The 14,188-nt window shown below is 42.0% G+C and overlaps 1 protein-coding gene across 1 annotated transcript in view; it reads left to right on the top strand.

Annotated features, from left to right (window-relative positions):
• DYNC1H1 (dynein cytoplasmic 1 heavy chain 1) overlaps positions 1–4,293 on the top strand; it is a 3,754,902-nt gene extending 3,750,609 nt beyond the window's left edge. The window contains exon 90 of the mRNA XM_044073590.1: positions 3,878–4,293. Coding sequence (XP_043929525.1) covers positions 3,878–4,006 — 129 coding nt within the window. The 3' untranslated portion in view covers positions 4,007–4,293. The remainder of the gene's footprint in view (positions 1–3,877) is intronic.
• The last annotated feature ends 9,895 nt before the right edge of the window (positions 4,294–14,188 follow it).

The following is a 14,188-nucleotide window of genomic DNA, read 5'->3' as shown; positions in this document are numbered from 1 at the left end:
AACTCCTCCTACTGCACCCACCACTGTCAGGCCTATAAACAGCTTTCCTGGCTTGAACTCCCTAACACTTTAGCTCCAAGTCAACAACTTCTAGCTCACCAAATACTGTACTAGCCTGACCAAACTCCAGCCTTACAAGACCTGATCATCCTCTACTCCAATAACTGAGAAATTAGATCCACTAACAAGGCACTAATCGCAATCTCCAAAAGCCATTACAACTCTGGTGTCGCCCTGTATTCCAGCAGCATTGCCAATACATGGAATTCCCTACCACTACAAATGAGGGTGCAACCTAATAAAACCATCTTCAAAAAACAGCTCATTTCCCACCTATACAACTCCTGGACATGCAACTGCCTAGCACCTGGCTGACATATTCTAGCTCCTTTCCCCTACCCCCTGTCCAACCTCCTCTTTAAAACTCCCACAGATGCACTATATATTACCACACGTTACTTGTAACTGCCTAACACCTGGCTGATATATTCTAATTCCTTTCCCCTACCCACTAACCAACCTCTTTAACACTCCCACAGATGCACTATATATTATCCCACATTACTTGCAACTGCCTGGCGGTAGTGGTGCTGCGGTAGCGTTACCGCCTCACAGTAAGACGCTGTCCGGTTCGATTCTCAGCTAGAGCGTCTTCTGCATGGAGACATGCGTGAATGGGCGTACCTTCGTTGAAGGTTGTGCATCCGGGCTGGCAACTCAGCACGTAAAAATCAACTGCCAATCATTAGCGGATGGGAGTTCCGCTGTGGCGACCCCTAACCTGGAAAAGCCGAAAGACGCAACAACTTGTGACTGTCTAGCACCTGGCTGACATATTCTAACTCCTTTCTCCTACCCAGTATCCAGCCTGTTTAAAACTCCCACAGATGCACTATATATTATCACATGTTACTTACCAACTCGCTGTCGCCTACTTCCCACTGCCCCATCTATCCCCACTAACTCTCCCCTAGACTAAGCTGAAAAGCTTTCCCGTAACATGTCAATGCACCTCATATGAACTTGCCAATATTCTCCTCCTTTTTTAGGTTTTCCTTTCTTGTCTTATCTTTAGTACATCTTCAAGATTATCTCTATTAAACATACTGTATGAATAAAAATCAAATGTTACTACCTGCTATACTTTTAATTGTATGTCTAAATCACTACACTTATGCAAATATTTTATGCAGTCGTATGTTATTGTCTACTATATTTTTATAACAATGTGTAAATATCTTATGTATAGTATGTTAGTAATTGTTCTGGAGCTTTTCTCTCCGGGCCTTCGCTGAAAACGGACAGCTCTGTCTAGTCAGACCTTCCAGGTAAACAAATGTAAAAAAAAAATAAATTAAATAAATCTAGTTGTTTGTATATTCCTGTTACTTTTGAATATCTTCTGCTAGGTCCCTCTTATCGTGCCCATTTTACTTTAAAGTTTATTTTATTATTATGTTTTTCTTGTTCAGTTGTCTTTCATTTCTTTGCACTGTTGTACTTATTTACTAGAGTAATGTACTGATCACAACTGGGCACTTTCATACACAACTTTGATAAAGTCATTATAGTTAATATTTAGCTGATGAGAGCGAATACAAGAGTTTCACACTGTAGGAGGACAGTATTTAATAGTACCACTTTGGCATGTAGTGTGTAAAGTATTTGCAGTAAAATTCCAAGGACATACAAAATAGAGGAGCTAAGAAGGAAGTAAAGGAGAAGAAAGAAAAGATGGTATGACCCCATTGAAAGCAAGAGTATTGGGCTTCCTTGAAGAAATGTTTTTTGTAGTTTACATCTGAAGTTGGGGTAAGTGGAGAGTTCTTTTAGATGAATGGGAAGAGGCTGCTGGAGTGTAGGAGCTATAATAGTGTTTTTTGTTTAGTTTGATGCGATTTAGTTGTGGGAGTTGAGTATGGGAATTGTATACGAGTAGAACTTCAGGTTGTAGGAGGTATTTCCTGTCATTTTTAATGCTAGAAGAGAGAGAATCTTTTAAAATATAGTCGTTTAAAAAGCTGAGTTCCAGCTAAGAAGTCAGTTCTGATTTATAAGAAGCTACTTAGCTTTGGAAAGAGCAAGGTAGTGATGCTGCTAGGGAAGAAAGCTTGTAATGAAGTGTCACATTTTGATTTGTCTCCTGGTGTCTTTTGGAAACTGATGTAATGATTGGGAAGTAACATTCCAGTTGGGGTGGAGGTCCCTTACCTGTAACTGCTCTTGCTTGATGCACTTGGATCAGGAGAGATTTTTCTGACTCAGAAGAGAGGGGAGCTGACTTTATAGTTTTGTTCAGTGTGGAGTTAAAAATTAATGGTTTGGTCTAACCAAATCCCATAGTATTTGAAGGAGGTAGGTTTGATTGTGTTTGTCTGGAATGTGCAGGTTAGTTTTAGGCCAGGAAAGTTTTTGAGGAGTTCTGAACAGCCTGGTTCTAATTTTTGAGAAGTTGTTTGTAAGTCATAATCTCTCATGAAGTGATTGCATATCTGTTTAAATCTGGGACTAAATGTCTGTGGTTGTGACTAGATCTGTAGATGGCCATGTCATCTGTAAAGATTTGTAGATCATACGGGAACTTTTTAATAAAGATGGAAAACGGTACGAAGGCAAGGATAGACCCCCTGATGTGGACCCCTGTGTGTAGAGGAGCTTTACCTGGGGGGGGGCATATTTTAACTTGGAAGTGTTTCTAAGGAAGTCTTTAAACCAGTGTAGAGTGTAGTAATGCCAGTTTCAGTCAGTTTAACAAGGAGGATGAGAATGGTTTATGTCTCCTTATTTCTTGTTTTTCTCTGAAACTCTGCTTTCAGTTTGACAATTTTTTCCCTATCTCTATTGCCTTTTGTTCTCCTTTCTTGGACCATTTCTGAGGCCTCCACTTACCTATTTTGCCTTCTTAATGTGTTGTTGGGAATGCTAGTATTGCTGAATGTATAAAACTGACATTAATGGGGTTAGGCAAGGTGGGTGTATTTACTAGATGGCCAGTATCATAACTGCAGATCTTTGAGGAGATGATGTTTTAACAGTAAAGTTTCTTCTGTACTACCCATTAGTTTGGAAACTTCTCTATATAGATCTTATGTTATTTACTGTGTTTTAACTAGTATTATCTTTATGCTTTTTACTTTGTACCATGTGGTCTTGGCGCACACTTCCATGTAGGAAAAATAGGCTCAGAGAACTGAAGACAATGTAGTATCCCACTCTGCTTATGTGCGAGTCTTTCACCACTTTTCCCAGTACCTGTAAAGGTGTGAGCTCAGACTTAGTTCTCATGACAGAAGATGACCTGTAATGGAAAATCCATGCAGGATGCAGGAATTAGAAGGTGCGTTAATCCAAATTTTTTGATTTTGCTGCAGTGACCTTTTTCACAAAGACCTGCTATTATCATACATTACACAGCTGTGCCTTGACATGTTCATCTGTGAAGACAGCCATCCTTGATAGGTCAGAATTCCCTTTGTCCATCCTTCTGTGGATGGAGTCTTCCAGCTGGCCTTTTTGTAGGGTTCTCTGAATTGAGGATCTTACGTACGCTATCACTTGTTAGCATGTTGGTGCTAAATCTTCATTGTTGATTTGCAAGCGAGTGCTTGCCAGTGACAATTAGGTGCTTTGGGAGATGTGGGGATGAGTGTGTCTGCATGTTTGATGCATGATTTTAGTGTCCATCTGTCTGTACACTTGTGAATTTCTTTAAAAAAAAAAAAAGCACTGTGCTTATTATAGAATAAATCCAGCCATGCTATTTGTAGAATAGCTAATGTTATCAGAAGAACGTGTTTTTTTATGGTGATTTATCACACAACTGTACTCTGCTTTTGTTCAGCTGCACTGTCCTATTAATGATTTTTTTTCTTGCTAGGTTACTCTGCCAGTTTATTTGAATTTCACACGTACTGACCTGATCTTCACTGTCGATTTTGAAATTGCCACAAAGGAAGATCCTCATAGCTTCTACGAACGTGGAGTTGCCGTTCTTTGTACTGAATAAGCCCACATTGAATCTGTGTTAGAGTTAATACTGTAAACACAAGTCAATAACATTTTGTTTAGAAATACTGAAGATCATCACTTGCAATGATGATTATGTGGAAAAGAAATACTTTAGAATGACTTAATGTATGTGGAAACAGTGGTTTAGTGTGAATGTTAAAATGATGGCAGGTGGTTGGAACAGTTTATCGTGTGAAGGTAAAGCTTGGTGAAGAGTTGAAAGGAAAATCTGAAGTTGTAACACAAAATAGGATTTGGTATATTAAAAACATTACAGCTACACAATTCATTGTATGCTTCATTTATTTGCAGTGTTAAACCGAAATGAGATTCTGTTTCACATTTATTCTGATTTGCTCTTCAGCTAAGAATGCAAAATGTATTATTTCAGTTGTTACAAGTTCGTCTTCCCCTAATCAGTTGTAGCTGTCAAGTTTCACTTTCGTCTGTTTTTGACAATACAATTGTAGCCTTGAAATGGTTATCAGTCCTACTGTGTACATACAGGTTGCATGTAAATTGTGTAGTATTCATTAACTACATGTACTGAAGTTTTTACATTTAAAATGACAAAAACTACAGCAGTGATTTTTTTTTTTTTTAATGGAACTGTGTAGTGCAGATGGAGTACAAAGTTTTCATTCCTGAGAAGCATAATCACTTGCCTGTTTCTTCCATAAAAGTGTTTCTGCCTGGTGCAAAACATCCCCACTAAATCCAGAAGTTATGCTTTTCAGGTTTTCAGAACAGTTATCCTGTTGATCCACTCTCCAGTTATTAGGGCAGAGGTACCATAATTGTAGTAATTTCAACTTCCCAACCATAACCACCAGGGTGTCTGTTGTGCACCACCCTGTCTTGTTTGTCTCCCACAGGTTTCTTGTCCATAGCCTAGTAATGGCCTTCATTTCTGTTTTCACCATTGCCTTGGTCAGAGTTGGTGCCAAATGGTTATTTTATGAAAATGAGGGTTTGCACAGTGGGTACACCAGTTATAAGACATTTTCTATTTCATTCTCCATATGGTGCCTTCCCTGTGTGTTGACAGTACATCTTCAGAGAAGTCATCCTCTCTTGCATTTGCCAGCAGTCCTTTTTATACTGTCTTTCTCATCTCATTAACCCCCCCCCCAAAAAAAAAAAAGAGGAATTGCTATTGCATACTTGTCTTTTCCACTCTGGGTAACCCTTTCATGGCACATGCTTATTACCAAGAGCCAGTACTTGCAGCATTTTAGCCTCAGAAGGTTTTGCCTGAAGTATTCTGGCAGCTGGCAAAATGACATTAATATATACAGGACCATAACATGTTTTGTGTTTTGACAGCTGGCTCATCTGCTTCCCCCCATACCATATATCACCTACAATTCCAAGAACTGAGCTGTTATTTATTAGTTGTGGTCATACTTGTATCAAGTCATTTTTGCTGTTTGCAGTTAACTGTCTGCCAACAGATAAAGTAATTAGTTGGAGAGTGCGGAGCTGGTTGAAATGAGGGGGCGGCTTATGGGGGCGGAAAAAAGAATTAACATTTTTTCATTTAGAAGGGATTTAACAAGTCTGCCTTCCTGCGTTTGACCACAGATGCTTCCTTATTTAAGAGGAGAAGGTCTTCCCTTAAAACCACCCCTTATACATTTCACTTCTTAGAAACTAAACTGAGTATGTCATTTTTGATGAGGTTTCATTTACAGTACAAATAGGTTATGTTTATCTTGGAATTTCTCATTTACCTGGTAAAAACAAATTAACCATTTTGTAGGGATGTACGTGAGATGTCGCACATATGCTGTCCACATATAGGTTCATAGGTTTATACTAGGCTATCTGCCCTAAGGCATTTATAAGCCTAGCCCAAATTTTTGTGGCTTACGCCACCCCTTATATGAAAAAATACTGTGCCCATTAGTTTGTTGTGCCTCTGTCCAGCAGTGACACAGAGATGATTCCCGGGATAAACCTACGATCTCCCATCCACAGGTCAAGATTTCTCTTGAACAGAGCCAGCGAGGTGCTCTGCCTCACATGGATCGGGATTTTATTCCACAGCATAGGGGAGTCTCTGAGTGATAAATCTATCCCTCCAGCACGTCCTATTTATATCCGTGATAAGGTTTAAGTCGCTTGCTCTAGTGGTTTTGGTGGATTTGGATTTTTTGAGGTGGAGCATGTCCATTAATTCCGGGTTGGACATGGCCTTGTATGTCAGGCACATGTCACCTCTGAGCAGACGGTATGCAACTGAATAGAGCTGGAGTTTCTTCAATCTGGCAGCATATGACAGATTTAGGAGTCCCTTTATCCTTTTGATGAGGAACTTTTGGGGTCTCTCCAATTGCTGCAGATGTCGGGTGAGATACATCCCGAATGGGGCATTGTACTCGATCATTGGTCTGATAAGTGAAGAGTACAGGGGAACAATGACCTCACTAGATCTGGATGTGAATCCCTTCATGATCAGGTGGGCAATGTAGAAGGTCTTTCTAACCACTTTAGCAACGTGTGTCAAAAGAAAGGCCACTGTCAACCTGGGTCCCCAGGTCCCTGATAACCTCTTCTGTGCTTAGTGGATTGCCACGCTTAGTGGATTGCCACCTATATGGTAGCTTGGGGTTAACTTGTTTTTCCCGAAGGGTATGACTATACATTTTTTGGCGTTTAACTTCAGGCCATGGCTCTGGCACCAGCTATCTGTTTCCGTGAGTCCCTTCTGAAGGATATCTATGTCCGATGCACTTTCCACTATGGCGCCCAGTTTGCAGTCGTCTGCAAACTTTGTCAGCCAAAGTCCTCCCATGTTGGCCTGTACTTCTGAGAAGTAGATGCTGAACAATAGGGGGCCAAGGACCGGGCCCTGTGGGACACCACTTGTGACCGGCTTGGAGTCTGACATAGTGCCAGCAACTCTAACCCTGTGGGTTCTGTCAAGCCAGTTTGCAACCCATCTTGTGACATATGGGTTTACATTTAAGCTGGTAAGTTTTTCTACAATACCCGAGTAGGGTATTGTGTCGAAGGCCTTTGCAAGGTCAAGGTAGGCTGTATGGACTGCCTTTCCCTCATCAATGGCCTTGGTGACTGTTTCGAAGAAGTCGACCAAGTTCAAAAGGCATGATCTGCCCTTGACGAAGCCAAACTGGGTCGGGTCCAATGTCTGCAAGTCCCCTATATCTTTGTTTATGAGCTCCATTATGATCCTCTCCATAGCTTTGCAGACTAGACTTGTTAAGCTTATGGGGCAGTAATTACCAGGGTCCGTAGAGGCACCGCCTTTGTGGAGTGGGACCACAGTTGCCGTACGCCACTCCTTGGGCACGTATCCTGTGGTAAGGCTGAGATTAAACAGCTGCTTTATGTGCGGGTTTAATTCCTCATTTAGCTCGTGTAGCACACAGCCGGGACACCATCCGGTCCCATTGATGCTGTGTTTTTAGCTTTAGAGAGAGCAGCTTTCACCTGCGCATTTGAGATGTCTGGGAGGCTACACTCTGCTGGGATAGTTATCTCTCCTTTGGGGGGGGGGAGGGGGGTGAAGTTTGCACTGAACCTGTCTGCCAGTATGTTGGCAATGTCTGTGGGTTCAGTGATTTTTGTATCATTTTGGACTAATTCTGAGCATATTTGGGAGTTTCCACCCAGGTTCCTAACATAGCTGAAAAAGGCCTTATGATTGTCCTTTGAATCCATGGCAATTTTTCTCTCAAAATTGGCCTTAGTTGATTTTATGAGTGCTCGTATTTTTTTACTAATAATGATCAGGGGTGACTTCCCTTTTATGGATTTTGTTCTATCATGTAATAAATTTCTCCTCTTATTGTAAAGTTTGTTAATGGCTGGGGTCCACCAGACTGGACGTTTGCCCTTTGTGGAAAGAGTCTTGGTTTTATTTGGGATTGCCTGATCCATGCAGTCCTGGAGGTGTTCATAGAAGGCATTTGTAAGGGCTTCCGCAGCTTTGGTTGTGGTTTCCACTGGCTCAGGGGCCTTGAAGGATACCACACCAGTCTTGAATAGTGTGAAGTTTGCTTTAGAGAAGTTCTTCACTGTGGTCTTTTTTGTTTGGAGTGGGGGCGGGATGTGGATTTCCAGTGAGATTAGTTTATGATCAGATCTCACCAATGCGGGATATACTTCCGGTGTGGAGCATTTTGTCCCCATGTTTGTGATAATGAGATCTAGTATATTTTTTCCTCTCGTGGGAACAGTGACTAGCTGTTCCAAGAAATTTGAATTTATGAACTCCAGCAACCGTTGGGCTAGAAAGTTAGGGCTTGAGTAATGTTCCCAGTCTATATTCGGGTAGTTGAAGTCACCCAATATGATGGTGTTTGTAGATACATTTATACTCTCCAGTGTCTTCAGGAAGGCTGTGTGGGGTTCCTGAGTTTGAGAGGGTGGCCTGTAGCATGTGTCGGCCATAAAAGCAACGTCCGCACATACCATCCTCAGAACCTCTCTGCCACCAGTCCGAATGCCATCTATAGCCGTTGGTCTGCTTGCCCAAGTCATTTGCTACTGTATCAAGCCATTTCTGATGTGTCCTGTTGGGGTTTTTCCTTTGTCTCCTTATTTGCTACTGTGTGTGTGAGTTTTTTCATGTCATCCAAGAAGGGCAAATGCCTTTGTGGGAGATAAATTCCACATAAGGATAGTCACAAGCAGTTCTTGTTCTGCTTAGGGTCTACTCACGAACATAAAACTTGTTCTGTTTGCCAGGCCTTCATGCCCCAAACTTTAGGAAGTCTGCTTTCCCCTTCAGAAAATTATCTTGAAAACTAGCGTCTTAAACTCTTAGCAAAATACGCTGTGGAGGGTACGTCTGGATCTTCTGCTGAATTACCATTGAAGAGAAAGGCTAAACAGCCTAGTTCTGTCTCTTCGTCTGCACCTCCTACATTGAACATCTCTCTTGAGGCTGATGAAGGCTCAGAGGGCTGACAAGTCCTTGTTTCAGATTCATCTGGAACCGGTTCAGAGGTCTCTGTGGATCCAATGACAGGCATGTCTTCGGAGGCTGTGAAAACATCCACTTCAGATGCACAGGGGAAACAGACTCATCATTTCAGAAGGCCCTCGGGGGATGCCTCAAATATTAGGGAGGCAGTCCTGACTACTGTTGTGGAGTGTAGGCTAATGTCGGACCCTTCCATCTTCCATAAGGCAGATATGCACCTTACAAGAAACAAAAGTCAAAGCATTCTATTTCAGCTAAAGATCCACAAAGTGAATGGCAGAGCTTTACCCAGGACTTGTTTAATGCCATTATGGCCTTTAAGCCCCCTTCTGGTGTCTTTGTTCCTACTCCGCCATCTTGGACATCTTCACCAAAAGAGGAATTGGGGAGCAGGATTCTTCTGATGACAGATAATGATAGCCTATTCCACCCAGATTCCTTCTCCTCTGGAGTATGCTTCTCCAGAAGAGGAGTCCAGTGGCACAGACTCTCCTATAAAAGAGCTTACCTTTGGGGAAGCTATTTCCAAAATGAGGAAGTTTTTCAAATGGGATTATTCCTAAGTTAGTGATGTGGAGAAGAGGTATTATGACCTACTGCAAATGGAGTTGTTTGCCTGCATTACTGGATGCTTTCAGTCCAGCATCCCAGTCTCCAGATGCACAGACCCCAGCGCCTAAGAAATCAGGGCATTTTTACAAAGTGCCAGAGGACAGCAAGTTCCTTATCAGATGTCCATCAGCTGATCTGCCTAGGTGTGTCTGGTGTTGGATAAACTTTCCAGATTGCTGCCATCTACTACACTTCTGTTAACAAAAGCAGGACTTTGGAAAGGCTAGGGAAGAAGGTTTACACTTCTGCCACCTTAGCTTTCCATGCTATAAATTACCAGACCCATATGACCAGATAGGCTTTGGTTGTTTTATTACAGGCCACACAAGTAATTTCTGATCTTCTTGATTCAGAAGGGAAGACTTGTGCCTTGTCCTTACTAGGACTTTCTTCTCAGGTTGCAAGGAATTCAGTTAAGTGTAGTTATGATGCAGCAAAAACATCTTCCAGATGACATTAAAGTTAAGTTATTTGATGCTTCTCTGGATAACTCAGCTTTGTTTGTGTCTGCTGTGGCTGACTTAAGTCTTTGCAGGAGAAAGGTAAGGAGCTGCAGGATTTGAAATGCATTTTTGTCTAACCTGTACCCAAGTTCCACGGAACATATTCTTCCAAGACTGCCTGTGTGAGTAAACAGGCTCGCACTCCACCATCTAATTCTAAAAAGGGTAGAAGGGGGAGGCCTCCTCCACCTAAAATTTCTCAGTTTGCTCCTACTCAGAAGCAGACTTTTCCTCACAAGTCAGGTAGTCTGACTACCACTCTTGCCACAGCACTATTCCTCTTTCCCTTCGTCTTTCTCTGTCTCTTCATGTTAGGGAAAACATAACTCAGGACACGTGTTCTTTCTATTATTCAAAAAATGGTATTTCATGGTCTAGAAATCTCTGCCTCCCTTCGTGGGTATTCCTCTACCACCCCAGGAACAACTGCATTTATTCCCAGAGGTCCTCAGCAGTTGAATCAAGGGAACAGTTCAGGAGGATTGGAGTTTTATTCCAGGATGTTTCTGGTGCCCAGAAAGGATGGTCTCTCGAGACCAATTCTGGATCTCTAATTTCAACATCGTATTGAAGGTTCCTTCTTTCTGCATGCTGACCCTTCAGACCTTCTTTCCTCTTATTCTCCAACTTTTTATGGCATTACAGGATGTCAAGGATGCTTACTTTCATATTCTTATTAATCCCCTTTACAAGAAATTTTTACATTTCTCTGTTTCTTCCTTGCATTTTCAGTTCTCTGATTTGCCTTTTGGCTTTGCTGGTGCCCCAAGGGTATTCACCAAATGCCTAACACCTGTAACTGCTTTTTGTAGACTTCAAGGTATCCACGTTTTCCCTTAATTATACGACATTCTGCTTCAGGCATCTTCTCCAGATATCTTGTTGCAGAACCTACATTTCACTATCTCCCTTCTGCAAAGGCTGGAGTTCAGCATAAACTTCACAAAGTCATCCCTCAACCCTTCTCAGGATCAGGTTTTCCATGGGTGCAGGATTCCGACAAACCTTATGCTGCCCCCCCCCCAAAAGACTCACTCACTCATTTCTTTCTTCCAAAGTCTTCTCCCTCTACACACTGTCACAGCTAGGGAGTTCCTCAGACTTCTGGGATTCATGGCATCCACCATTCTAATCTTACCATTGTCAAACTTCACATGAAGTTTCAGTGGTTCCTGAAAACAGTCTCGATGCAGCATGCATATCCCCTAGAGGCTTTGGTTCTCTTTTTTTTTTCTCGTCTGAAGAATGACCTCCATTGGTGGATTCAGCAGGTGGCCCTGAACCCATGTCTTCCTCTGCATCCTCCTCTTTCCCCCTCAAGAGCTGTTCGCAGATGCTTCACATGTGGGGTAGTGAGCAGCCTCCAGCTCCTTGATGGTACAGTGGGTCTGGTCACAGTCCCAAAAAAAGGAGCACATCAACATCAAATAGATGAGCACTTCTATTGGCCCTTCAGGCTTTTCATCCACTTTTCCTTCCAGGTCCTCTCAAACTGTTTATTGACAACACCACAGTTCTCTGGTATATAAACAAACTGGGATGAAATCTTACCTTCTCTGCAGATTAGCTGTCATGGCTTGGGAACTTGCAGTTCAGTATCAGGTGACTCTTCAGCCATTGTACTTCTCCTCCAGTCAAAATCATGTGGGAGATGCCCTCAGCAGGTCCATGACTCAATCCCATAAATGGATGCTTCACAGGGATCTGTTTCTGGACATTTCCCATCACTGGGGTATTCCTCAAGTAGCAGTATTTGCCTCCCCTCTAAACAGACAGCTTCCTCTGTTTTGTACCAGAGTCCCAGGTCCTCTGGTTTGAAAGGTGGATACCCCATCTTTTTCCTTGGAAAGGTATGTTTCCTTATGCATACCCCCTCCCTTCCTCTCATTCCAAATATCCTGTTCAAGATTCAGCAAGACTGTCGGAAAATCTTGTTGGTGACTCCATTTTGGCCAAAACAGTATTGGTTCCCTCTTGCATTTAGCTCACGGGACAGACCTTCTCACACAAGATACAGAATCTGTTATCCATCCCCACCTGTCGACTTTGCAACCAACTCTGGATGATAGGATTGTGATTCCTTAAAGACACCCTTTTTTCTGAGGACATACTTAGGGTTCTGCAGGAGGCCAGAAAACCCAGTACTAGGAAATCCTACTTGGCTAAATAGAAGAGGTTTTCTGTCTAGTGTCTTTCACATAACTTGAATCCATTGACTGTGGATGTTCCACTGGTTCTCTTATTTATGTGAGTTGCTTAATGCTGGATTGACCTATTTCTCTATCAAGGCCCACGTGTCAGCTATTTTTTGCTTGTCTGCATTTATCTCCTCCTTTAGCTTCTAGGTTTGAGGCTAAACAGTTCCTCAAAGGCGTCCTACATATTAGATCTCCAAAGAAGCCTGTTCCTCCTCCTTGGGATCTTAATTTTGTTTTGGAGAAATTAACTCGTTCCTTTTGAGCCTGCTGATGCAGCTTCTTTGCAGCATTGCACTTGGAAAACTGTTTTGTTAGCTTTGACTTCAGGTAGACCTGTGTCTGAGCTGCAAACTTTTATGGCTTCTCCTTCTCTTCTGGTTTTCCATAAGGACATGGTGTCCTTGCATACTAACCCTTCTTTTATGCCCAAGGTTGTGAATGAGTTTTTGCTTAATAAATCTATTCATTTGCCCACCTTTTCCCTTCTTCACAATCACCTAGTAAGAAGGTATTGCATACCTTGGATGTGTATAGACCACTCTGATTTTATTTTGTCAAAACCAAGGCTGTCAGGAAATCTCATCAGATTTTTGTTTTTTATCACAGGTCTTTGTTATTTCCTGTTTCCAAGCAGACTATTTCCTCTTGGATTTCCAAGGCTATTTCCTTTTGTTATGCTTCTCATGGTAAGAGCCTCCCCTTTTCTGTTAAAGCTCATTCTACTAGGGCTGTGGCTTCTGGTGCTTTTTTCAAGTGTTTGGACACTAACTCCATTTTGAAGCAGCTACTTGGACTTCTATACGTACCGTCACCAAACACTACAAGTTGGATGGAATCTCCAGAGGTAGAGCAGGTCTTGCTAAGGACATTTTCCATAGCTTTCTAGAGAGATCTACTGCCCCTTTCATCTCCCAACTGTCCTCATGGTACTCTCCCTCATGTTACGAATACTGCAACTGTAGAACAGAAGGGCATAGTATAGTTGTGTAAAATCTTACCATAACAACAGATGTTCTCTTCACTGTTGCAGTGTTCTATCCCTTCTTCCTAACCCCCTGTTTTTTTTTCCTTTTTCTTATGGATTTTGATTCATCTTTGTTTTCTTAGACCGGCGTTCCTTCTGGGGCATTTCGTTCTGAGAATGGTACTTGTGGACAAAGCTTTTATGGCTGACTTGTGCGAGAGTGTATGTTCAACATCTCCCATTCTCCTAACTAATAAACTACGTTGTTATACTGGCTGGATGTCTGGTCACCTTTGGCAAGGGAATTCCTGATGTTATGAATACTGCAGCAGTGAAGAGATGGACATCTGTCATTATGGTAATATTTTACACAACTATACTTTGTGGGAACCAGAACCATTCCTGAATAAAATTGCTTCCGTAACGTATGAGGGGGCAGATTATATTGTCTTCTGAATAAACAGGTCTTGAAGAAGAGGGAAGTCTGGTGAATCTCGTTTTGAGGAGGCTGGATGGAAACATGAGAGACATTGAAGAGCAATCAAAGACATTCTATTAGCTATTTTGGATGATTTACAGAGTCCATTTGAGTGATTTTTATGGTTTGCCAGCTTGGGCAGGACAGAAATAGCTTTTATAACACAGGAACCTGGGGTAGGCTGTAGCAGAGAGGGGGAGGTAAAAGTTGAGAATCATAAAGAGACTGAGTTGTCAGGTAAGGCGGATTTAGAACCCTTTGAATTATAGTGAGATTTGTCCTGAAATGTATTTATTTTTTTAACCCTTCTGAGCTGCTTTTTGGTACTTGCATACAAAGGAGCCAGTGTTAGTACGGTGGTTTCTCTGGAAGTTTGAGAAAGGAGAATTTGCTTAAAATCTTGCATCACTTTACCTTTCTCATGTAAAGTTGTGAAAAGATCTGCAACACTGGTACCAAAAAGATGTTGCT

Source organism: Protopterus annectens, chromosome 6.part0 (genome assembly GCF_019279795.1).
Source record: "Protopterus annectens isolate FY-2018-M chromosome 6.part0, PAN1.0, whole genome shotgun sequence".
NCBI lineage: Eukaryota > Metazoa > Chordata > Ceratodontiformes > Protopteridae > Protopterus > Protopterus annectens.
The sequence above is the reverse complement of the archived record's forward strand: the minus strand, read 5'-3'. Positions and strand labels throughout refer to the sequence as shown.